The sequence below is a fragment of the Canis lupus genome, chromosome 31 (genome assembly GCF_011100685.1).
Source record: "Canis lupus familiaris isolate Mischka breed German Shepherd chromosome 31, alternate assembly UU_Cfam_GSD_1.0, whole genome shotgun sequence".
In the NCBI taxonomy this organism is placed as follows: Eukaryota; Metazoa; Chordata; class Mammalia; order Carnivora; family Canidae; genus Canis; species Canis lupus.
The window spans coordinates 9,917,630-9,944,315 of NC_049252.1; the positions used below are offsets into that span (position 1 = coordinate 9,917,630).

Genomic DNA, 26,686 nt, shown 5'->3' on the forward strand with positions numbered 1-26,686 from the left:
AGAGGTGAATTATTCCAGTGCTCACCTTCTTCTACAGATGTGAGGGAACCCAATTCACTGAGCATCGTTTCCACACACAGCCCAGCTAAGTTCCATTTGTTACCTTCAGAAGGCCACATAAACTGGAAATGAACGCACACCAAATGGTGAAGGATGCCTAACCCAGAGGAAAAGTATAACTGCAGTGAAATTCATTTTTGGAAGTGTGCTTCAAATGTAGCATTCTATATTAAATTCACCCACTCCATTTATTAGTAGTACATATTTTCAACATGAAGTAAAATTTAATGGTGGATGAAGATATTATTATTAATTTTTAGTAATTTTTTTCTTTACATATCCTAAAAATAGATTAATGTCTTTAAAGATATGTCCTATTGTTCATGTTAGTGTATCAGAGTGTTAACAGGTGCGGACATAACATTTTCACTACGATGCTGATTATAAGATATGTACAACCTAAAAGCTCTTTTGTCCAACAAGGACACCTATGGTAGCATAAGAAACCTATAGACCTATTCTTAAGATTGCTCTCATATTGGTCTATGAAAAGCAGCTTCTTTCCAGGAGCTCTGTAAATAAAATTAGTAGAAAAGCAGAAGGGGGGGGGATTTATTACACTTGGCATCTGACTTTTTGTATTTTAATAATACCATTTATTATAACCCTCTGGTTTAGTGAAGGAGACACTAGTACAGAGACTGGTTCAAATTCACATTAATTTTATGTCTATCACAAATTGATTTTAAAGTATCTGCAAATGGCCAAGGGGGAGAGAATATCACTAACGAGAATGATATTGCAAACATACAAGTGGCCTTCTGGATTAGAAATTATGTGGACAAAGCCCACAGGGAAGGAGGGTTATAAAAGAAAATGTTACACTTTACTACATCAAACACAGGAAAGTAACAATGAGCAGCCTGTGTTCTTGAGTTTCCAATAGCCTGTCTTATAATAAAGCCAAATGAACTCAATCCATGTTAAGAAAAAAGAAAAATATGGGAAAATATTGTAATCAAATTTCAGTATCCTGGCAAAACCTGGAGCAAATATTTACTTAAGAAAAAAAAAATCCTGTAACTCGAATGTCATTTTTTAAGGGTCTCAGATTCTACGAGATTCTCAGAATAAAAAGAGAAAATGCTACCTCCCGAATTTACTCTTTATATTCTCGCTTGCTATTCCTCTAAGGTAGATGATGAACTAGAACCTCAACAGAAATTGTCTTCATTATGGCTTAAGTTTGGCTTCTGTTAGAAATCTGAATACTGACCTTCTTCAGTAGTACGAACTATTTTAGATTCACTGTCCATTCCTTGGAACTCATTAAAATATGGTCGAACTTTAATTTCATAAGTCACTCCCTTTTTCAGGTTGACCAAGACAGCACTTCGCTCGGTTGGGACTTTGGCATCTAAATTCTGCCATGTTGTCGTAGCCTGCAGGCCTGTGGTCTGACGATACATCACTCGGTAGCCTTGAATAAACTGGGGCTGGCGATCAACCTGAAAAACAGCCAAAAGCGTTTGAAACCAAATAGAAATATTTTAGTTGAGACAACGAATCCATCCTCATTTCTCTTGTCCCTATTTCAGTCCTCATCAACTATCATCTGTGTGATCCATGGCTTTGAAATTCATCTCCCTGCTTCTAACATCCAATTCCAATTCTGAGTTTGCATCGCCTCTGAGTTTGCATCGCCTCTATGATTTCCAAAATAAAGAATGGAACAACTCTCTCTCCTGCTTAAAGTACTATGTAGTCCTTAACATACCTACTAAATTAATTCAAATTCCTCATAACACAAATGCCTGACAGGCCTAGACCTGCCAATTTGTCTAGCTTCCTTTCTCATCTGTCTATCCTTGTCCTATATTCAACAGTTCCCATTTTTATGGTCGGATGTGTACTGTGCTATTACCCAGGAATTTCCATTCTTCTCTTTTACCCATTCATTAATATCTTCATTTACTCCAATCATTTTCTGAGTTCTTACTAATCAAGTTACTGGTCAAGTTACATCCATAACCAATACCCAAAAACAAATGTTATGAATGAGATGGACAAGAGGCTAAGGAAGCCTGGATGGGAGAGGAAGTTGACAGAATCAGGAAGGGGAGAAAGCATTTCCCCAAAAAAGAGTAAGTGGTGGGATCTGCAAGGAAAGTTGGATAATTTATTCCAGAGGAAGAAGTGTAGAAACAGCACCTATAAAATTCCTACACCTGGAGGAAGTGTATGAGAAGATGAGGAGTGTGAAGTTAGAGTGTCTATTTTAAAGGTATTTGAAAAGCTTATACTCATTAGCAAAGATTAAATCAAAGACTGACTAATTTATCAGTTTTTGGCTCCTTCAAGTGTCCCACTGTTGGTTCAATTTCACAACTTTCTTGATCCTTTCATTCACAAAAGGTATAGAGGATAAACAGTTGTTTTTAAAGAAAATCTGGGATTTTGATTCTGAAAACTCATATCAAATAAAAATGTGAAAATGCTATTTTGTTCACTCACAATAATTACATGAAAACTGAATATACAAAAAATGCAAGCTAAAAATAAAACATGTCCTCCTCATACATTATTGAATGATCTCTTTTGGAGTTTTACCATTGTTTCATTTAGGGAGAAAAGAATTTTTAACTTTTTAAAAATAATTTATTTATTCATGAGAAACACAGAGAAAGGCAGAGACACAGGCAGAGGGAGAAGCAGGTTCCCTGTGGGGCACCTGATGCAGGACTCGATCCCAGGACTCCAGGATTATGATCTGAGCCAAAGGCAGATGCTCAACTAGTGAGCCACCCAGGCATCCTGGATTTTTAACTTTTAAAATATTTTTTAATGTCTTTCCATTTTCCTAGAATTGACTTAAAAAATAACTATCACAGAATCTTCTCCAATTAATTTTCCATATATTGTAGTTAATAGCTGTATTCTAATAAGTCTTTAACAAATTTGACTGCCAAATACAGTGTAAAATTTAATGGAGAAGAGATGGAAAAACCTCATTTCAGGAAGTTTGTGGAGAGAAGAAACGAGAAGGAAATGATGATGAAAATGGTTATTTCAACTTTTAAAAAATGTCTTTTTAAAAAATTAACTAACCAATTAATTAATTAGTTAATAATTAGTTAATTAATTAGATTTTATAGATTTATTGAGAGAGAGGACACAAGCAGTGGGGAGCGGCAGAGGGAGAGGGAGAAGCAGACTCTTTGCTAAGCAGGGAGCCCCTGTGGTGCTCGATCTCAGGACATGAAGATCAAGCAGATGCTTAACCGACTGAGCCACCTAAGCGCCCCTAAAAATTTCTTTATCCAACTGTTAACACATTGTGAATAAAAGGTATTGTCTCATGCATTAACTTTTTTAAAATTTATTTATTTTAGAGAGGGAGAGAGCAAGCATGCACACATAAGCTGGGGTAGGGCCAGAGGAGGAGAGAGAGAAAAACTCCAAGCAGACCCTGTGCTGAGCAAGGAGCTCCAGGAGGGGCTTGATCCCACGAATCTGAGATCAAGTCCTGAGCCAAGGGGCAGCTGGGTGGTTCAGTGCTGAGCATCTGTCTTTGGTTTAGGTTGTGATCCCGGGGTCCTGGGATTGAGTCCCACATCTGACTCCCTGCATGGAGCTTGCTTCTCCCTCTACCTGTGTCTCTGCCTCTCTCTCTGTGTGTCTCTCATGAATAAATACATAAAATCTTAAAAAAAAAAAAAGATCTGAGCTTAAATCAAAAGCCAGATTCATTTGGACTAAGCCACCCAGGCCCCCAGTTTCATGTATTAACTTCTAACATTTATTCTTTAGTCGCAGCATTTTAAAATTATTTTTAAGTGAGAGCAGAAAATTAAACAACAACAACAACAACAAAAACAATCCAGGACTTCAATCAAAATACAGTGGAGCGAAGGGACATTTATCTATATTTAGAATGTCCAAGCTAGAGAGTCCATGAAGCCTGTGGGCAGAGCACATGTATTTCCGTGTATAGCTAATTCCAGCTTCACCGATGAGTCCCAACAACAAAGAATTCCTTCATCCACCTGACAGCATTCTTATCCTCAAAGATTTTCTGGAATTAGTGCTACACTTGTATGAGGTTCTGTCTAGAAAAAGCCCAGCTCTGATGCCAAAGCTCATGATCTCTGAATTCTCATTGATGAGAACACAAACACAGTTTGTGTTTGTACCAACAGACATAGTTTTTGAAAAGCTGTTGTCCTGACATCACAAAGCAAGGCAACTAAAAAGCAAAAAGTTAAATTTATGAGAGCCAAAGAGAGATGCCTTTAATCAAAACTGTCAATGTTCAAAAATTCCTTGCAGCATATGTTAAAACAACATTAAGCCGGCATTTTATAAACTTCTCTGCATTCGCTTTAAGTGAATTTATATACTGAAAGAAAGACATAACTCACAATAATAGCTTGTTAATACTGAAAGAAACAAGCTGTGTTTTTAAGAAGAACATTAAGCAGCTGTTTCCAGATGAAGAGAGTCTGTAAATCAGGGTAAATTGGTTTTATCCATGTTTGGTTTTCATTAATTAAGTGTTTTAGGGACTTTATGAAGCTAATGTTTACTATACAACATTGCCTTGCTCACTTCACTGTACACTGCTTTCTACCAGTATATTCTAATGGCCTACTTAATAACTAAATAGTTTAACTTGATTTTGTGCAGTTGCAATACATTCTTTTTCAGAAGAAAATTTGTTGTTACAGGTGGAAGCAAAAATGAAAATGCTGAACACTACCTTAAAAAAATAGGTGGGATTTTTATTGGATATGTGTTCTACACCACTGACTTGTAGAGCACATTTTGACAGGTGGTCATTTTCAAGTTAAACCATATGCTTGTTACTAGTTTTATTAACATTCTGTTTATAAGAAAGAGGGCTTTCTTTAGAGTTGATTATAATCAGAGTCTGACCACAAATCCATGGGTTTGTAGAGTTTTAAAAATTTGTATTTTCCGAAATATCAATTAAAAGGCATTGTCTTAAGGAAAAAAGTGAAATGATGAGGCAAGCTACCATCTTCCAGTCAAAAGGTTCCAACTGAGCTACAGCTCAGACTTTTAAATTTCCTGAGCCTTAGTTTTCTTAATTCAAATAATATTCCTATTACAAGGGCTTAGATACAATTAAGTGACTGTTATAAGCTAAAGAATTTAGCAAGCTTCAAGGATGCACAATGATAAAGCATCATTGTTAAGTAAGGGATATGTTTTTAAAAAGGGGTCAATATGTGACCTGAGGGTAGTGTATCAAAACGTGTACTACCCCATTCCACTAACATTATATTTCATTAAAATGTGCAAGTGTTTACCATCAACCTTTCTATTTAAAAAAATCCATCTAAACTGAAAATTCAAAGTGAATTTTCCTTATTGGTCTTAGCCTCCTAAGGACTTATCTGGGTGAAGCTTAGTTCTGAAATTCTAGTTTGCTAATGCACACTTTCAATTTCAGCAGCTGTGATGTTTAAGGGGCAAAAGATCTGTGAAACTTTTTGTCCTTGAACAGAAACAACATGTACACACACAAACTAGAATAACCATTTTTTAATTTTTAATTTTCTTGGAATGACTTTTTTAAAAATAAGAGATTTATTGCTATTTTCTTCATGAAAGAGCCATTTCTTATCATTTTTGCCTATCACTATAAGAGCAGTCACTTTTAGAAAGCAGTTGTGGCTAACTTGTTACTTCTGGATTGTCCTTGGCAAAACACCTCAGCTGGCCCTAAGTCTACATACATAGTTTGGGGAATACATTTCTCTCCTCCAATAACCCAACTGTAACTCAAATACTAACAATGTAATACTTTATTTTTTTAATATCTTTATTTATTTATTCATGAGAGACATAGAGAGAGAGAGAGAGGCAGAGAGAGAAGCAGGCTCCATGCAGGGAGCCTGACCTGGGACTCGATCCTGGGTCTCCAGGATCATGCCCTGGACTGAAGGCGGCGCTAAACCGCTGAGTCACCCAGGCTGCGCACAATATAATACTTTAAAGAACATATGCACTTAGCAGGTTGAAAATATGATGGAAATAAAACATTTTGTTATAATTTCTTTAACGACCAACCACACCCCCAGTCTGACTTTATTTCACTAAATTTATCAACCTCTCAGATACATACTTATCTCAAGTGTAACTACAAATTCATGGGGAACAATACTCTGGAATATAATTGAATACTTTTCTTAAAACAAAAATAAAAATGTATAAAAACAACTGATTTAATAATTCAACAGCCTGTTATTAAGAGGGTATTTTATAAAAGACACTCTGCTAGGAAATAACAAAAATGAAAAACATAGAATCCAGCCTCAGAGAAGTCAAGCTCATGAGAAAGAGAGATATGCAAATGAGTAATGACAAGCTTCGTGGGATACAGAGATGAATATGACAAGGTTCCTCTCTTGGAAGAACTCCCAGACTACAGACCTGCAATTTTGATCTAATTTGATTTATTCTCTTAAACTCAGTGATTTCTAAAGTGATTAACTTCATAAACATAATGACTTTGATTCTTACCCAAATAATTTCCACATTTAGAAGCAGCTTAAAAGAGGCCCCTTCAAAACTTCCAACAGAGCAGAGAAGACTTTTCAATTGAGAGTGAGGAAAAACATCTACTATTAAAAATACAATTATTTCCTTGGTTTTCTAGTTTTATATTTGGTCAAAGTTGCAGAGAGATGGAAGAGGCAAGGCAGATAATACCCCTACTGTGCCAGTGGAAACATGATGAGGTCATTATGTTCCCTCCATGGGAACAAAAGAATAGAAATCATAATAGGCAGACAACAGAATAAATCTATCCAAAATGATACTAGAAACAGAATAAGAAACAATGTAATCTTAAATAATTACTCTTAAAATCTTATAAACTTTATCTTATTTTTGTTGAAGTGTTATCCAATTTTACAACCCAAGTCAAAATTTTGATCCTGTGGTCTGGTTTAAGAAGTATCAAAATGCCCCATCTAGGACCCTATGCCAAAATTACACCATTAACAAATATTTCCTTCAAATAAATATTTGTCTACAGCTTAAGTAAAACTTTTTAAAGTAGAAAACACAAAACACTGATTAAAGTAAATAAATTCTAATCCTATCTTTACCTATAAAGTATGTGTGAGGTATTGGGAATATTATCCAATCTGAATACATTGGCTTCCTTTTATAAAATTATGGAATTAAACTAAACAGCCTTAAATATTATTTTAGGTTTCCCTGTTCAAATATGATCATGCCTTCAAATTTCCCATATAAATGAAAACGAACGGTGATGCCTTTTCTGGTGCCTGAGGATAGAGTTAATTTTTTCTTTGATTGAAACCTCTCTCTTTAGGATACATATATGTCTGTTATGGCTCTTATCTCTGTGTCGTGTCACTGACAATTTCATGTTTCTCTCAAGTAGATTTGTGTCTCTTTATATAGTTCTCTCCCACATCTAGTACAAAACTGGTCCATGAAAATGCTTGTTGAATTGGATTTGTTCAATGGATTTATTATTGAGAGGACAATGGAATAATTCTTTCATTGTGTCTTATACGTCAAATGTAATTAAGAACTCTTGAAAAAATCTTTAATTTTTAAAAAGATTTTATTGATTTATTCATGAGAGACACAGAGACAGAGGCAGAGACATAGTCAGAGGGAGAAGCAGGCTCCTTGTGGGGAGCCCGATGCTGGACTTGATCCCAGGACCCCGGGATCACAACCTGAGTCAAAGGCAGATGCTCAACCACTGAGCCACCCAGGTGCCCCAGGAACTGGTGAAAAATAACCAATTTTCCTCTCTTAACTTCCTTATTGATGGAGTTGATAGATGGTTATTTTCCTAAAGGAAACTGGACTCTGGACTCTAAGAGTGGAAGATGAGAATCCAATTTCTTCTTAGTTGTCCTTCTACCATAATAAAATAATAACAAGAGGGACATAATTATAAATAATTTCCAATTAATATTATAATTAAAGTAAAAGATTTTCTAGGTATCCCTAACTCAAATGTCTGTGACTTAACACAATGTACAGGATCTCTCATATACACAGAGGGTTTAAGGAAGTTGTGCTCTTCTAACATCTTGATACATTATGGAGTTTTAGAGGTTATGATAGAGAATTCTTAGTTATAAACGAGAAGTTGGCACTAGCTCTATTATGCACAGAGAAAAATATTACCTGGCTCTTTTCAAAACACAGACACTCACATAGACACAAACACATATACACAAATATTAGTATTCTCTAGTATGGCCAATGTGGCTATTTTTATGCTATTTGTTGTTTTCACTGCAGTGGCTATTTTGCATTTTGATATAAGTGGATAAGTTGATATTTAATAATACATGGAATTAAATATTCTTAGCATATATAAAATCTATATGACTTATATAAGTCAAATTATTAAAATTATATTCATGTTCTGATGCTATTGCATGAGATACAGCTAAAGGAATGTACAGATGATTTATTTCAATTCAGAAGAAAACTTTGTCCAATTAAAATGTTTTGTGCTCCAAATAATGCCATTAAGAAAGCAAAAACCAAACCATAGACTGAGAGAAAATATTTACAAATCAGATGTCTGATAAGGAGTTTGTATCTACTATATAAAAAACACGAATCTATAAAAAGGACATACAACCTAACATAAAAATGAGCAAAGAATTTCAATAGACATTTTTCTAAAGAAGATACACAAATGCTCAAGCATATGAAAGGATGGAAAAATATTATAGGTCATTAGAGAAATGCAAATCGAAGCCACAGGATATACCACTCTGCACCCACTAGAATGGTTATAGTCAAAAAGACAGAGGGTAGCAAGTGTTGAGGAGGATGTGGAAGAAACTGGGACTTTCAAACATTGCTGGTAGAAACATAAGATGGAACAAGCGCTCGGGAAAGCATTTTGGCAGTTTATCTGAGTATTTGACAGTTACCATTTTACTCAGAAATTCCTAGGTAGAAACCAAGAAAAATGAAATCTTATGTCAACTTGTTCTCAAATGTTCATGGCTCCCTCATTCATACTAGCCACAAAGGGAAACAAACTTCAGCTCATGAAAAAAAAAAAAAAAAAAAAACAGCAAGTAAAACAGAGTATGTGATATATCTGTATGATGGAATGCGATTCAGTAATAAAAAGGAACAAAGAACTGATAGATATTATGACATGGTTGAACCTCAAAAACATTTTACTGAGTGAATGGAGCCAGACACAAAAGATCGCGTATTTCATGATTTCATTCATATCAAAGGAACAGGCAAATCTGGGACAGAAAGTAGATTAGTGGTTGCCCAGGGCAAAAGCAGGGGTGATGGAGGAGGCACTGGTCATGAACACAAGGTTACACTGTCAGATGATGAAATCTTCTAAAATCAGATTTTGATGATTATTGCACAATTCTGTAAATATACCAAAACAGAATTGTACATTCTAACTCTGATATGTTAATTATATCTCAATAAAGCTATTACAAAATAAGAAGATGAAACATGACATGGTTCTATTGGAATCAGTCTATTTTTATTCTACTCTTTCACTGTATTGAATATTTTTCTCTTTTTGCCATTGATTACACCTCGATACTAAATGGTGAGGGTTTCCATTACTATTTGTTTGTTGATTCACTTTTTCCTTTTTTGGTTTGTTTTTTTCAAGTAATGAAAGAAACTTCCATTAATACTGCTTTTGAAAACTTACCGTCCATGTGACCTGAACAGTGGTGGGAGTCAACACAACTGGAGTATGAAGACGGACAATGACATCTCCTAGTTCTTTCTGTACTTGTCTATGGTCCACTCCTTGTGCTGGTGGGCTGATATCTACAGAGATAACCATTCCCAATATTTAGAAATTCCTAGTAAAATTTCAATGTATATTATACAAGCCATTATGATTAGGTCATTAGGAATAATTGCAGGGCAAAAAATTGAAACCTTTTGTGACAAAAAAACAACAACAACAACAAAACATTAAAGCATACTTGTATACTTACCATCCACGCTAGGATATAATTTGGGAGATGATATTTATCTTTACTAAAATAATACTAATAAAAGTATAATCTCTCCCTCCCTGCAAATACATTGTTGTGGAAGATCTATTATCTGCTTATTAAAGAATAAAGTATGTGCCACAAGACTTCTCTAGAAACATCAGTTTTCGAAAGATGTTGGCATATGGATGGACTTTCCTGAGTAGTTAATGGAACTTATATCTGAAAACTACTGTTTAGCAATTTGTTTTAATCCCTTGTCCCAGTTGGTAGATTGTATGTTCTTACTCCTTGACCTATTCCAGACTGGAACTGTGGAAAGGAAAGTAATCACGGGGACTTGGAAAGAGACTTATATCACTAAAGGTTAACAAAGTGAGGGAAAGAAGGAGAAAAAGCCCACCAAACTCACACAAAAATACTTTTGACTGAAAAATTTAGGATACTGATAAAATATTCTAAAGTAATAAATTTTGAGCAGAACTTCAGTAATCTGACACATAAAGAAAAACAGTAATTTGGATGCTTTTTGGAAGTGATTGGGGGAGGGAAGGGGGAGAAAGAATTGCAATACTTAGAATAATATATGCTCAGCCATACATTGTTCTGCCCTGTATTCACCATTTCCAGAACACTAGTCTATTGTTCCATATAATGCTTTATGTTTTGTGTGCCCATTAAGAAAAAAAAAGATAAATTATAGACTCCCGTGTTCATAAACTGATATCAAATGTTGAATTTCACACAAACTCAAATCAACTACTTTAACTCATGTACTGCAGTATTCAATTGAGTTTTTTTCCTCCAACCATCTTCTAACAGAGGAAGTCTAATTCAAAATAATTTATTTTCTTAATCTTGTTTCCTCCTATTTTCTCAGGCCACAGTGCAACACACTGGCAAAAAATATTCGTAAATGAGTATCTCAGCCCTAACTTAAATTTGGTGCACTAACAATTTAGGACATAAATGAGGGCGGGCAAAATGGGTGAAGGGAGCCAGAAGTGCAGGCTTCGAGATATGGAATGCAGAAGTCATGGAGTAAAAGCCACAGAATAGGGTAGAGAGCAAACTGGTGGTTGCCAGAGGGGAGGGGGAAATGGGTGAAATAGGTGAAGAGGATTAAGAGTACATAGATTGCCTGGCAGCCTGGGTGGCTCAGCGGTTTAGCGCCGCCTTCATTCCAGAGCATGATCCTGGAGACCCGGATAGAGTCCCATATTGGGCTCCTTGCATGGTGCCTGCTTCTCCCTCTACCTGTGTCTCTGCCTCTCTCTCTCTCCCTCTCTCTATGTCTCTCATGAATAAGTAAATGAAATAAAAAAAAAAGTACATAGATTGTGATGAGTGATGAGTTAAGCATAGAATTATTGAATCATAATATGATGTACATAAAATGAATATAACAGTGAATGCTAATCATACTTGAATTAAAAATAAATAAATATACATTTTTAAAGCCCCAGCACAGTAAACATAGTTAATGACATTGTAATAGCATTGTATGGTGACAGACGGCAGCCACACTTCCAGTGAGTGTGGCATAATGTATAGATAAGTTGAATCACTGTGTTGTATGCCTGAAACCAATATAACATTGTGTGTCAACTATACTCAAAAAACATTTTGAAAAAAGAAAATAAAATTCTCAAGAACCTTAGCGTGGAAGAATGCATAAAATACAAACTTGGCATTACATGCAGCGTATAATGAAAGCATTACTTTTATTTAGTATTTGGAAATTATGTCAATAATTCACAAATTTGATTTTAATTAAAAATAGGATTAAAATACTTTAGATCTCTTCAACTGTTTTCCAACCCCCTGTACCAATTTGAGCAAAGCACAAATTTATCTCATGACTCGGAATGTATAATTGCTGTTGTTATTTGGAAAATGGATAATATAAACAATAAAAAAATGAGTGAAACAATTGGGACACAAATAATGGGAACTACACTTTGGTGACTTTTCTCCCCAATCCCACTGTTTTTCATTCTTAACATAAATAGCAGAGCTAGTTTTACTTGATCTAGAAAAAAATATTATTAATATTATCATACTTCAACCTTCGCTGACACATCTATGGTCTACTGTGATGGTGATGGTACAAGTATTTCCTGCCTTGCTAAAATAAAAGATTTCTAAATTCTGCGATATTTAGTATCTTTCAAAGTAAGACTTCACACAGCAAAGTGTTCTTTGAAAAAAAAGTTCTTTGCAGAATGCAAAGCTGCTGAAAGTGTCAAAAAATGATCCTGACATTCAGACACAAAACATGAGTTTTCCTATTAAATATTTGTTAAGAGAATATAAGTCTTTTGCTCTATATAGTCTCTCAACTGGAACAAGCCAGATCACAAACAACTTTTCATTAATCTTTTTTGACCTTTTCACCAAGAAGTTATTTTATGAGTCAAGATATAGTGACTGGCAGAGTTACTGAATGCTCAAGAAGGTCTGCCGGATATAATCACACCCAAAGTCTTCCCCACTCCATTATCTTCTGCCTTCCATCACAGCTACACACAAAAACTGATTGTTTCTCTCTACACTGGCGAAAATGATCTTGGTACTATGATTTCTTGAGTTAAAACCCTATACATCTTCAAGTCCCATAATTTAATTTACTCATTAAATTCAGACACACTAGAAGCGACTGGATCCAAGCAAGGTAAAATATAACCAGTTTCAGATCTTCAAATTCCTTGTTGTACTTTTTCTTTCTCTGGAGACAGGTTCTTTACCTACAGGCCCTTTATCATCATGGAAAATTAATCACATTACTGCTTAGAGAACAATAGCAAGTGGCATTCCCTCCTCCCTTGACTGTCATCATGTCAGCAACGTTCCAAAATCACGTGGTGACTATTTCACTGGATTCCTTTAAGGCGCCCTTCTCTGTTATAATAGCGTGCTAGTTACTATCACTGAACTACATTGTAATTATAATAATATTTTTATGGCTGTATGGTGCTTTTCATTGCATAAAAATACTACTTTGAATTATATCTCGTCCAAAGCCTTTTACAAATAAGAAATAATTAACCCTTTCTCAAGAACCCTGTGGGAAATGGGTTGTAACACATAATAAAGCCACGATGTCGATTTTATTAATTTCTTTCATCTACTAGTAGGGAGGGAAATTATAATGCAGCATCCTGTATTAACCCCTCGACTGCAGTGATTTTTTAATTTGAAGATTCAGGCTACTAAAGATGAGAAAAAAATCTTCTGTTTTGAAATTATAATATTCTGGATGGGTTTCTTAATGTTTTTTGTTTCAATTCAAGTTAGTTAACGTATAGCGTAATGTTAGTTTCAAGCGTACACTATAGTGATTCCACACTTCCATACATGACCCGGTGCTCAACACAGCAAGTGTCCTCCTCAACGCCCATCACCTGTTTCACCCTCCCCGCCCCACCTTGCCCACCTCCCACTCTGGTAACCATCAGTTTCTTCTCTGTAGTTGAGCTGTTTCTTGGTTTGCCTCTCTCTCTTTCCTTTGCTCCCTTGTTTCAATTCTTAATTTTTTTTATTAGTCCAAAGTAATGTATATATCAGGAGGAAAATTGGATTTATTCCTTTCTGAAACAAATTACCCCTTTAAACATCTGGCTTGATTAAAAACAACAACAACAACAAAACCAAACCAAACCACCATAGGGATGCTTGTCAAACTTGAGCAGAAGCATCTCCTGGAGGGTACCTTAAGACACACTGTTGGGCTGTCCCCCTCCCCCCCGAGCTTCTGAGCTGGGCCCAAGAGTCCTCATTTCTAACGTGGTCCTAGGTTATGCAGATGATACTCCTATGGGAGCTCTGCCTGGAGACCCACTGTGCTATAAAAATAGAATTCTTGAACAATAGGAATCATTTTGATTTCCCTATCTGGGCACTGTATCCATTAAAGATCACTTTTTGCTGTTGTATAATTAATTTCAAAGAAGGAGACAGGTTTCTTCCTTTTGACATATAGTTAAGCCCTAACTTAGTTGATTTATTATGTAAATGTACCCAATTTTTTGTTTATTATTATTATTATTATTAATTTATTTTTTATTTTTAATTAATTTTTTTTTTTTTTTTTTTTTTTTTTTTTTTTTTACTTAACAGACCCTGACAGCTCTGGGAAGAGGACACATTCACCAAGGTGAACAGCAAGTTCCCTTCTCCTTCCCTAGATCAGGTATAATGAATCACTGTAACAAGTAATGCAGACACATTTATCTTTCCTCATGCAATCCCTCTGTTCTTAAAGATCTGCTGAATACCTCCTTCCAGAACCAGTCCTGTTTACAGCTATTGAACTTACCTTGTGTGCGCACAGGATCTGACATGGGGCTTGGGTCGCTTAGACCTTGGGGGTTGATAGCTCTGACCATGAATAAATAGATCGTATTGGGCCGCAATCCTCTCACTGTATAGAGCGTGGTCTTTACATGGTTTGCCACCGTCTGCCAGCTATTGCTCACCGATTGGCTGAAACATGAACAGAACACTCATTTAAAGAAGAGTCACAAAGGTACCGGCAATGGAGTTGGGTTTCAATGACAAAAGTTAATGGCTGAAAATTAAACACACACACGCACAACACTTGAAGTGTTAAGCCCAATAAATGAAACATTTGGATGATTTCGGTTTATTCAACAACAAAGCCGAGCCCACCTAACGGAAGTGCCATGCACAACAAAATTAAACTCAGCCCAGGAGATGTGACAGCCCGTTGCTAATGCACAGCAGCCCACTAAATGAATACCTGTAAAAGGAACAGAGGCCAAGATCACAACATCAAGTTTATACAATAAATATGGTCCTCGTAAATGTATATATATATACCTTGAAAAGAATTAACCTGTAGAAAGAATAAATGGACTACAGAGTAAATTATGCCAATACATTTTCCTGTTACAAGGTGTGTTTTCTTTTGCATCAATTCCACATGCAATATTATAATAGAGCCTTCTAAAACTACATATCTGTAAAAGAAGAAAGGAAGCATGTAAGGAATATTTTCCTTTGGTCACATTTTTAATAAAATTGTACATTACATAGTATGTCATTTCTCATCCTCAAATGGTGTAATACCTCTGAATCTAGAAGTGGAAACCCCTTAATAGCCAGCTATAGATGGGATGCCCATTTAGAAAATTTGTCTAAGGTCAAATGCTGCTTTTGTTCATAAAGAGGAGAAAATGTGATTTTTCCAGGGCTGCCTTTTCAAAAGTTCTTATACATCAAAGCATGAAAATTATAGAAAACTGTATTTTGAAAGTTGGAAATGACATATTTGTTGATCACCTTAAATTAGATAATGGAAACCTAAAATGAAAGTAATGACTTGTCCTAATGTTTAAAAATGACAGTGGCTATCACTATCTTAATAGTGGTAAATAAAAGAACACTGAAACGATACAAACTTCATTTTCCCATTTGTATAAGTATTTTATCAAATTCTCATGACATTTGCTAATTTATATCTATATCTTCGAATTGACCACCTTTTTTTCAAATAACAATTGGATGTATCTTTTCCTTTCAGGAACCAGAGTGTGGTTTTCCACTTTTTTCTTAGGCATACCTAATAGATGTATTAAAATATATAGCACAAAAGAAATGGAATTATTTTAAGTTCTGCTCTAATTATTAGAAAGCAAAGTTCAGGGTTCCATGTCTCAATAAACAATTCAGAACTTTAAAAAGTGCCCTGCCTAATTAAATTATTTTCTGCCTACTTCTAGTGACAAAATTCTCATCTTAAATTTTTATGATACTCAGGGTAAGAAAGGAGCTAAATGATTATGTCATGACCTAGACCCCCATAGAGTTAGGCATGGGTAATGCATATTTAATCCTATAATCAAGTTATTAATGAAAAAAACTTAAAGTCTATTCTTGAATAAAATCAGATAAATATTTAAAATGCAATGTTGAACATGTTCTTAAGATAAAACAGCCAGATAGCTCATGTGAGATTTTAGGATATAGGAGCTAAAGTAACCAGTCAATGGAGAAAAAAAAAAAGGAACTGTCCCATACCTGAAAGCCTCAATGATATATGCACTTGCTGGAAGGGCTCCAGGGGTACCTGGTTGCCAGGACAAGGTGACACTGTTCTTAGTAACATCAGTGACCTGTGGTTTGGATGGTGGCCCTGGTAGGTCACTTAAGTCATAATTTTTACTGATTGTTGCTCCAGATTCTATAGAGGACAAACAGAAAATGCTTCATTTCTGATTGCATAAGATTCCATAATACTTAAAAGAAGGAAAATAGTCTGTTAAAGAATTTGACCTAGACGATGAATTACTCATTGCAAAGAACCAAATGTACATAAATGAATATTTGCTTTTGCTAAATTTACTGTTTTCTTTCATGCAAGATCACTAGAATTGCTTGGTCTTCAGATAGTGAAAATAAACTTATCAAGAACAAATGTATCAAACTGCATATATGCATTGTTATGTGGAGAAATTAGAAAGTGGTACACGACTAGTTTATGGATTCAATGAATTTAAAATCTCGATCTCTCCTTCAATTGACATTTAATACTGAACTAATCACTCAAATGGGCTCAAGATTTCTTCTATTGAGATAATTCCCAAGTACTTACCTGTCACATCCAGCACAGCACTCCACGAAGTCTCCCCACTTGAACTTGTAGCCACACAAGTATAAGTACCAGTATCAGAAATCTAGTGTGCAAAAAAGGGAAAGAATTCAATTATTTTAATTAATTTATAGAGTAATTACTCAAATCTCAATGTGGTAATATTTAATTTCTTAAAATGTGATATATCATTTAGCTGTCTAAATTGTTCATTAGAGTCAATCGTATGTACACATAAAATATTAAAATCAACTCATAATATTATTTTATTCATAACAGGAGTGCAGTGATTTTTATATTATATTTCTACAAGTCTAAATGTTATTTGTCTGGTAAACTCTATTTGTCTGTCCCTCTTGCCTCCATAATACCTTTATCTTCCTATAACTACATTTTATGATGGGGCTTCACTGTGTCAGAGTTACATATGGACAAATCAGGTCAGAACAGATTTTTTCAGAATCCTATAAATATTCAGAGATCAGTAATGCAAAATTGCCGTATCTTGAATACATTGTATTTCAATGGATAAAATGTAGTAAAGAGTAAATAAGCCCTGAGATTACACTTGACTTTAAAAAAAAAAAAAAAAAAAAACATGGAGAAGAGTAAAGGAAAAAAAAAAAAAAAAAAAACTAAAACTCTCCCTTTAAATAGATTAGTATTCTGGGGCACCTGAGAGGCTCAGATAGTGATCCCAGGGTCTGAGGATGGGATTGAGCCCCACATCGGGCTCCCTGCTCAGTGGGGATCCTGTTTCTACCTCTCTCTCTCTCTGCCCTTCCTGCTGCTTATGCTTGCTCACACTCTCTCTCTAAAATAAATAAGTAAATAGATCAGTAGTCACTTATACTTAAATTTTAGTAGCACGACAAAGAATGCAATAGAATTATATCATAAACACACAAACCATGTCATGGAAATCATGGAAATTTAGAGCTGAAAGGGACCATTCAAATAATCTCATGCATCACTCTTTAAAGCATACTTCAAAACTGTCATTTCTTTGATCACTTCAACTATTTTTGTTATTCACTGAAGAGCAGCAAAAAAAAAAAAATTTTTTTTTGCCTCAAAAAGTGACATTTATTCAAAGAAAAAAAGAAGACAAAAAATGACAAGATGTTCATCCCTTGGCTTCCTTCTCTTTCCCCTCCTGCTCCTCTTCTGCTCCACAGACCAATGTCCAGGTTGGGCAGGACCCCCAAAATTTTTAAAGTAGTTGAGAATATAATCAAGAGCTCTCTTCTACAAATGTAAAAGGTATACATTTCTGTGATTAAATTTTGGCAAAAGGTGCAAATCAATAAAAAAATGCATGTCAAAAATCTTCCTTGTGTTTGAGTTCTATGGGCCTATAGTATAAACATATTTATTCACATTAGTTTAGGGGTGAGGCTGGGAAGAGAAATTGATGACCAAACTGAATAAGACAAGTCATGTCTAGACATAAGTCTAATTGTTGGTGAAATATGAGGGTTCATGGAATATAATATCTGCTGAATCCCCAGTGTAAGTGTAAGTGTACTGATGACTCAACCTTCCACAACTGATTCTCAGGTAAATCATTAGTGCATGGATGTTACTGCTTTGCCACCATTTTAATTGATTTTAAATGTCATTATGTATTTTAACTTGAGTTTCAAACTGTACTGGCACATCGTTCTCTGCCATATTATCTTCATACAATTGTCTTCTATTATCCAGCGGGATGATGGGGGATAGCCATTGTACAGAGCCATTCTTTCAAATGAGGCTGTGCATGCATTATAGTCATTAGAAATCTCTCCATTTAAGAAGCATCACTCACAAACTAAATATAATGAGCCAAGGTTGGATTTTAATGTGATGTTCATTTGAATATGGTCTGTGAAAGAGTAAAGAATTTGCATTTTATTATAGCTGTTGAACTAAAATGTAGCACTTGCTATTATGTGCAAATGCTGAAAGGAGAGTATGTAGGTAATGCTTCTTAACTGCATCTCCTTGTCATTGTGTAGAGACACAGTCTGACATTAGCTGTGGTAGGTAGGTTTTAATGAGTATTGGAATATTCTACTTCTCAAAAGATACAGATTCAGTTACCAATTAGCTGGACTATGAGAACACAGTGTTCATCACATTATTTTCCCCTCTTGCATTAAGTACCAAAAAAAAAAAAAAAACAAAAAAAAAAAAAAGAAGAAGAAGGAAAGAAACAGTGAGACACAAAGGAATTTTACCTACAGAAAACTATCTTGACTATACATGTGAAGTAATGTAAACCCCATTTTTATCTCCCTTTAAAGACTGTCATCTTACAAAAAAGGAACATTTTCATATTGGAGTTTATTAAAAGCCATATCAAAAGCTGAAATATCATTTCTAAAACTCACTCTTTGATCACCATCATCATCACTAACATTCATTTTTATTCCTTTAACTTTTAATAATTTCTTTTCGAGTCATAAGTGCTTCATATCTCTTCTCTCCCTCTTCCTTTATCTTTAACCAAGTGTTTTAAAAAGAGATTAATGTGCTGGCACACTCCATCACCTGCTTTTCTCCTTGTTGGCTGCAGACAAGCCCCCAGGAGCTTGCATCTCAGAGAAAGGATTCAGAAGCCTGACACAGGGCTCGAAGTTTGTTTGACATCATCAAGCACCCACCTTTAATTGCTTCTTTCAAACACTACTGGGGATCTTGACTATTCAAGCACACCCTTTAATTCAGCAGTACAGTGAAAATGCATTAACCTCCATGGCCCAAGTCTGCCTTTAGCCCAAAGAGAGAGGTGAAAGTGTTTACTCAAGGAGAGTTGGCATTAATTTTTTAATAACTCCCATTTGTTCAAAGAAGGTTAACAATTAATTTAGAATCAATAAAAAGACAGGCTAAACTCTGTTTTAATTTCTTTATCTTTTAACTAAATTTGACAGCATTTTTTTCTATTCATAGCAATGATTAATGCCTATGTCTCAAAATTAAAATGAAAAAATTATATATTAATTTTATTAACAAATATACAAGTTAACAAATTTTTGTGTACTTTGTGTGTATATGTACATACTAGAAAAGAGTTCTTTTTTTTTGTAAATGTCTAGGTGATACACTGATGAATACCAAATAAACATGCAATTAGAAATATATTTGTATTTTAAGAGAAGAAATAGTCCATGTTGTAGTTATTTGAAAATATATGTAATGAAAAATATTTTATCTTCCTTCCCTATTTGAATAGGAAAATTCAACATTGTTTTTCTGCTGTTTTTTTTTTTAAATCTTAACTCCCAAGTTTCTACCTACATACCAGATTCTACTAATTGTTCTTCCGCTAAGTCATTATTGATTAATTTTTCTTCATGAACTATTATATCAATCATCTTAATTCTGGCTCACATTCCTAATCTTTTGACTATGCTAGTAAACTCTTCAGCTTTAACATAGTGATTGCCACATAGAGGGGAGACTCTACATTTTGCTGAATGATATGACTATACTTGTAGAGGGCAGGTGGTCCTCATGATATCATTCATCTGGTATTCACACTTTGTGTAATCAATCCCTTACCTTGAATGTGTGTGGGACCTGTTGACTTGCTTCTGACCAACAGAACATGGCAAGGGTGACAGGATGTCACATTTGTGATTTTGTTACAAAAGACTGTAATGCCTGTCTTTCTAGGAGACTCCCTTCCTCATTGACTTGGAGGAAGTAAGTAGTCGGAATGAGTATATTAATAGGCAAGGAACTAACGGCAGCCTTCAGTCAACAGCAAATAAGACACTGAGGTAATCAATATGATAGCCATAAGGAACTGAATGTTGCCAGTAATCATGTTGCTCAGAAGCAAATCTATTGCCAGTCTTCGGATGAGACTACAACTCTGATACCTGATTTTCCCTTTGTGGGACTCAGAAGTGGAAGACCCCACTAGGTCATGTCCAGACTCCTAACCCCACAGAAACTATGAAATAACAAATGGATGTTGCTTTAAGCCCCTAAGTGTTTGCTAATATTGTTAAATAGCAATAGATAGGTAATACACTATTCAGAAATAGGCACTTGAGCAGCTTCCGAAGTAAGTTTAATTTGTTAAATTGGCAGGAATGGTCACCATCTTCTGTTAAAAGAACAGCAATGTCCTTGCCCACAGGTTTAAATCAAAACTCCACAGCAACTTAACCTTAAATGTAAGATTTTCCACCTACTAGCCAAACCTACCTTTTATGTATTCAGTCTTATCTCTTTAGTTTTTTCACATGATAGTTTGGCCAAGCCATTTTATCCACATTTCCTTATAAACATCCTTTGTTCATGACAGTAAATTAGAAGCATTTGACACTTTTAAATTACTTTAAATATCCTATTACCATCACCAACTTAATGTGTTTAAGATTTTTAGCTTTATCAAGCTAAAAATATGTATGAGTTGGAATGAAAGAATAAAAAGTTTCTAGGTCTGTTATGAACTTATTAACAACAAGGACTTTCCTTCTAATTTCAATTAATCATTTATAAAATAAAAAATAACATGGCCAATAATAAAAGGTAGAGCAACTGTGCTAGTATGGAAGATTTTAAGTTCACAAAGCAATTTTTCCCTAGGGCAATACTTAATTTGAGATGAAGATCCAAATACAAGTCAAGCATTACTTACCCGTAAATTCTTAATCTGCAATGTTCCTTGTTCTTGTATAGTTGCTCTTGAATCTCTACCCAGAAAAGTAAATCCCTCCTTTAACCAGCTAATTACAGGAAGAGGATCCCCAGTAGCTTTACATTTCAGTAATGCTGTACCATCAACTGCTAGAGTTTGGTTTGCAGGGCCTTGTAGAATTATAGGTGGAGGTCTATCTGTTAAAACTAAAAGATAAAGATGGTTTAATATATTTTAAATTCTCAGAAATTATATAGGTTATATTATACTATTAGATATTATATTACATCCATATTAATTATAATTTATTCTGCATACTCTATGTCCATTATGTATCTATTATCTATACATACTATACATACATCATATTTACTGGGGACATACTATTACTTATAGTTTACTCTGAATTACCTATAGTAGATGACAATAAAATAAATTCTGACATTATAATAGTGTTGAAAGTATTACTCATATTAGAATTAAAATAAAAATATGGAGAGTTCATGGTAGTTATTCATAAAATATACATTTTATCTCATATGCATATTTAAGAAAGCCAAGAGTGTCATATGGGCAGAAAAAGTTTTCATTTTTGCTTTCATCGTAAATATATGTATAATACATAATTTTACCCTTCAAAGCATTGTGCTGTATTTATAAAGACTATTATGTTGATTGATGTTAAATTACTAGAAATAAAGAAGTAATTTCTAGAATAAATTACTAGAAATACTTTATTTCCAGGATTATGACACTAAGCTTTAGATTAGAGTATTATAATTTGGATTATATGATTTAACTAGTCCCTAAAATAAGCAGTAATCTAGTTATACTATATTTATGATATAGGATTTTCATGCAAAATAAGTGTTTATGTATATATCAATTCCTGTGTTTATCCAGGTAAAATTTGCAGAATTTCATAAACTTCTAGTTCATTGTTTTTTTTTTTTAATTAAATATTGTTTTGTAGCAGTATTGTCAGTCCTGGAAGTATTTCATACTGATTTAGGAATATATCAGAATGTGTAGTATTATTTAAATGAGTGATGGAGATATGGAGTCAATTGGATGCAAATTTTCATCCAGAATTCATTAGAACACTAAATAAGGAAACTGACATGTCCGAGTCCAAGGAAGGCTTTGTTAAGAGAAAGTTCTATAAACTTCAGCATAGATTTTGATTAATTACCCAAAATATTTATGTATATTTAAATTATGTTTATTATATAATTACCAAAATTTGTATATCATATGTAAATATAAAATTTTCATAGAAAGGAAAAAATGTGGATTTTAATGATTATTAAGTAACTATGAGGAGAAAGCCTCTATAAAGAAAGTCATCTTGTGTTACATTGTACATAATCAAAATGTCATTTTACTCATTAATACTCTAATGTCCTTTGTCCACCAGCTTTCATAAATAATCTTTTATATAATTATCCATTTCCAAATCTATATGCATCATCTTTATTATTAGAATTTGTGGTTTGGAGGAAAACATTAAATTAAGCAGTCCTTTTACAGCCTACCATGAGAAAGCCAACCAATTTTAATTTAAAATAGAAGTTATGAAATAGATCCATTACATGTCAAGATACAGTGGACTTCCAATCAACCTAAACCTACTACATCAAAACACGTATTAAAATGTGTGTGTATGTATAAATTTAAAAACCTTATAAAAAACTAAAAAAAATAAAATTTTGTTTGTGTATTATTGACAAACAAAAATTCTTTGTTTTAGAGGTAAATAAAATAATCTTCAGATAATGTAAAAATACAATATTATACCAATTCTGACACATCTGGCAGTAACTGCACAAGTAGATATATTCAAACTGAATATTCATGGAATTTATTTTCTTTATGGGTCAAAAATGAAAGGCAAATTTACAAAATATTACGAATAATTCTAAGTTCAATGAGAAAATGGGTCTATGTTTCCAGAGTAGAATCTATTTATTCTGTTTTTAATATTCTTACTTCTTTGTTTCAAATTAAATAACTATGGAATTCAGGTAACTTCTTACAACCAGTTTTTGTTTTTATAGCCATGAAATCATTAGATATAGCCAAGAACATCTAATTAGTTTCTTTCTTTTTTATTGCTCAAATGAGTAGCTCAATGTCTTTTTAATTAATTTGATCAATAAAGTAATTGAAAATCTCCTGGCCAGAAGGAATTTTCAGTTTCAAAGATGTTATGGGTAAAAGATGACCACTGGTTTCCATGACATTGAGGTCAAAGGTTAAATGAACATTTAGGGTTTCCAGTGATCTGTGAACAACTCCACAGTTTTCTCTAACTATGCATTATAAATCCTCAGTAAACCTTCATATAAGATCATGGTGTGACATTTATTGTCAATATAATATATAAATACATCTCTTCAGTTCTTTTAGATTCTATTGACTGTATTAGAATTCTCACTACAATTTTCTAATTTTCTGAGAGAAAAAGAGCAGAAGAAAAGAAATCAACAGTGCCAATGAATTAATAAGGTCTTCTAAAAGAATATTTTGAAATTCAAGTATATTGAAGCATCTTCATTCAATCTATAATCAGTAAAATTATCACTCAACAGAACATTTCATCACCATTAGCAGTCTCATCTTATAGGAACACTTGAGTTATAAATACCTCCAAGAAAGGAGACTAAGTTAAAAAATGTAGCAATAGAAACACTGCATAGATATTTTGCTTATTTCTCTGAATATGACATACTTTTTTTGCTATTTCTCTGAATATGACATTGGAATTTCAATTGGCTTTAAATTTCCCTGGGCCACTCCCTCCAAAAAATGTTCCAAAACAAAATGATAGCTCACGTACCATTAAATTGTTAACCAATCTGAAAAAAATAAAAACTATGAATAGAAGCTGAACTCATCAGCCAATGTGGCAAGTTAGTGTTTAGAAATAGTTATTAGTAATAATAATGTGTGTGTTTGTGTGTGTTTGTGTGTGTCTGGATGGATAGGTCTTGAAGTTAGAGTTCTTTACTGTCAAAATCAATAACTCTATCACCTTCATTCAATGTTTTTGCAAAAGGATCTTGACTTTGTGATTGCTTACTTAAGTAAAAATCAATGTAGGAATTAATATTCAAGGCAGTTGTAGCAAATTGTTCAGTCACCTCACTCATCAGGTTTACACTTGTTTTCACTCTTTTATTTTGACCTCAGAAACAAATCTAGAATAACCACTGTTTTGTGACATTATGTTGACAACCAACACAAGTTCTCAAAACAAAAGTTTTCCTTTTCGTTGCATCAGAAATAATTCTGAATATATGTCATATCTAGGTCTTCTAATTCATCAGTTTTGTTTTCTACAAATATGGTTTGCCTTTTTCCATAACAATTTATTTAGAAACATTTTAGAGACTGTCCTTTGTAAAATAACAAAAGCAGCTAGATTATAGTAGAAGTCTTCAGCACTATACTTGGAACGTTTTATTCTTATATATAGGAAATAGGTTATGGCCAGAATATCTTGTTTTCCCAGTATATGTACCTGGACATTTTTGCTAATGGTTGAAAGCATAAAGGCTTTAAAAAGATGAATAATTATCTTTTATTTCTCTTAAAGAAGAACATACATATGAAGGATCAAAGATCTTGCCCATCTAAAGGAAGAATTTTTTAGCACTATTACCCTTGAACCTGACTTCTTTCAGTTCCATGGCAGTAAATTTCTGCAACATCAGCAGGTGCAGCCATTAACAACTCAATGTTCCTGCAGCCAATTGTTTGTCTGTTTCATTTATTCCTATTCCTGACATGGTGCTGAATCAGGCAATACCATAGACAGACATTAAAAAAGATTTCCTTTCTATTAATGTAAAATCACCATTTAATCTACATGTAAGTTCAAATTGTATAAAAGTGCATCACATTTCATGAGCAGAGAAGGAAGAGAATCAGAGAAGTTGCAGACCAAAATTCTTATATCTCAGAAACCAGCATCAGAGGAAAATAAAAAACCCATAAACCTCACAAATATAGTTGAACAAGAGAGAATTTTTAGTTTAAGACATCAAAAAACATTACATTCTGCTCAGCAGTAGCTCACAAAATATCTAAAATTCCCAATCTATCAGATGTGACAAATAAGCTCTAGGGGAAATAAAAACAGATTATGAAGACCCTTACATCATTTTCAACAATCAGTATAAATGCAGATGCTTCAGTTAAGACTTATAATATATAATGTGCAAATAAAAAAAAAACCAACAATTTTAGCATCCATCAGTAGTTTGGAAGGTATTTGGTTAATTTAACTTAGAGAATGAATAATTAAAAAGTCATAGGTTATCATAATGTGATTATCAGCTAAGAACACGTCTATTTCCACTGATACTATTAAAGATGATATCTCTTTCTCATCTCATGAAATAAAATTATTAATGCCCATTAGAAGCAATCATGTCAGCATAAGACTAAAAAATATACAGATCACATATATACGTACTGGGAGTGTGATGTAATTTCTTTAAAATAAAGTATTACTCTATTTTAAAAAATAAATTAGATAATCTTTGATATTCTTTGGGACAGTACATGTAAAATTAGAAACAATTAAACGTTATTTTAAGTAGATTCAAACTTAGAAGACAAGCATTCATTTACAGGTTTAGCAATTCAGAAAAATTTCTCTTGGTTAATATGGATCTTAAAATAAAAAATATTATTTTCCCAAGACAAATCTAAAAATAATACCGCACCATCAGTAACTTCCAGTTGAGCTTTTGCTAAAATGCTTCCTGCCACAGTTAATGCCTGGCAGATATAGTAACCCGCATCGGAGCGCTGAATGTTGGTAATTGTGAGGTCTCCAGTTGGCGAAACAGAGCATCTACTGTTGGGTTGCTGGGGTTGATTTGGAAAAAGCAAGTTCTGTGGAAGAAACACAATCTCATCAATATCTTTTCCCACTCAGAAGGAAAATTATATTAACAATAGCTATTACAATTATTGGAATATGGTCAGAAAAAGAAAATACGTTTATTATAAAAATATGGTGTTGAAATGATTGAAGGCCACAGAGTGAGTTTCACTGGGAAACTTTTTCCAAAACATGGGAATATAATATGCTTTATAAAGTCAGCATGCTCTAGTCTGAAGGAACAGTCATCTAAAAACTCTGGATCTTGGGATATCTGGGCGGCACAGTCAGTTAAGCTTATGCCTTTGGTCAGGTCATTATCTGGGGGTCTTGGGAACCAGCCTTGGGTTCCCTGCTCACTGGGGAGTCTGCTCCTCTCTCTTCCTCTGCCACTCCTCCTACTTGTGCCCATGTGCACACTCTCTCTCATAAATAAGTAAAATATTTTAAAAAATAAAAAAACAAAACCTTGGATCTTTATTTTAACCCTTTACTTTCTCCCTGTCTTACTG

General features: G+C 33.9%; 1 protein-coding gene across 17 annotated transcripts in view; it reads right to left on the minus strand.

Annotated features, from left to right (window-relative positions):
• The window catches only part of ROBO2 (roundabout guidance receptor 2), a 1,638,467-nt gene that overhangs the window by 77,411 nt on the left and 1,534,370 nt on the right, over positions 1-26,686 (minus strand). For all 17 annotated transcript variants that reach the window (XM_038581205.1, XM_038581204.1, XM_038581210.1 and 14 more), the window contains 7 exons: positions 26,014-26,185; positions 21,281-21,486; positions 16,645-16,726; positions 16,071-16,233; positions 14,347-14,513; positions 9,734-9,855; positions 1,277-1,508 (listed from right to left, as the gene is read on the minus strand). In XM_038581205.1, the coding sequence (XP_038437133.1) occupies positions 1,277-1,508; positions 9,734-9,855; positions 14,347-14,513; positions 16,071-16,233; positions 16,645-16,726; positions 21,281-21,486; positions 26,014-26,185 (1,144 nt within the window). The remainder of the gene's footprint in view (positions 1-1,276; positions 1,509-9,733; positions 9,856-14,346; positions 14,514-16,070; positions 16,234-16,644; positions 16,727-21,280; positions 21,487-26,013; positions 26,186-26,686) is intronic.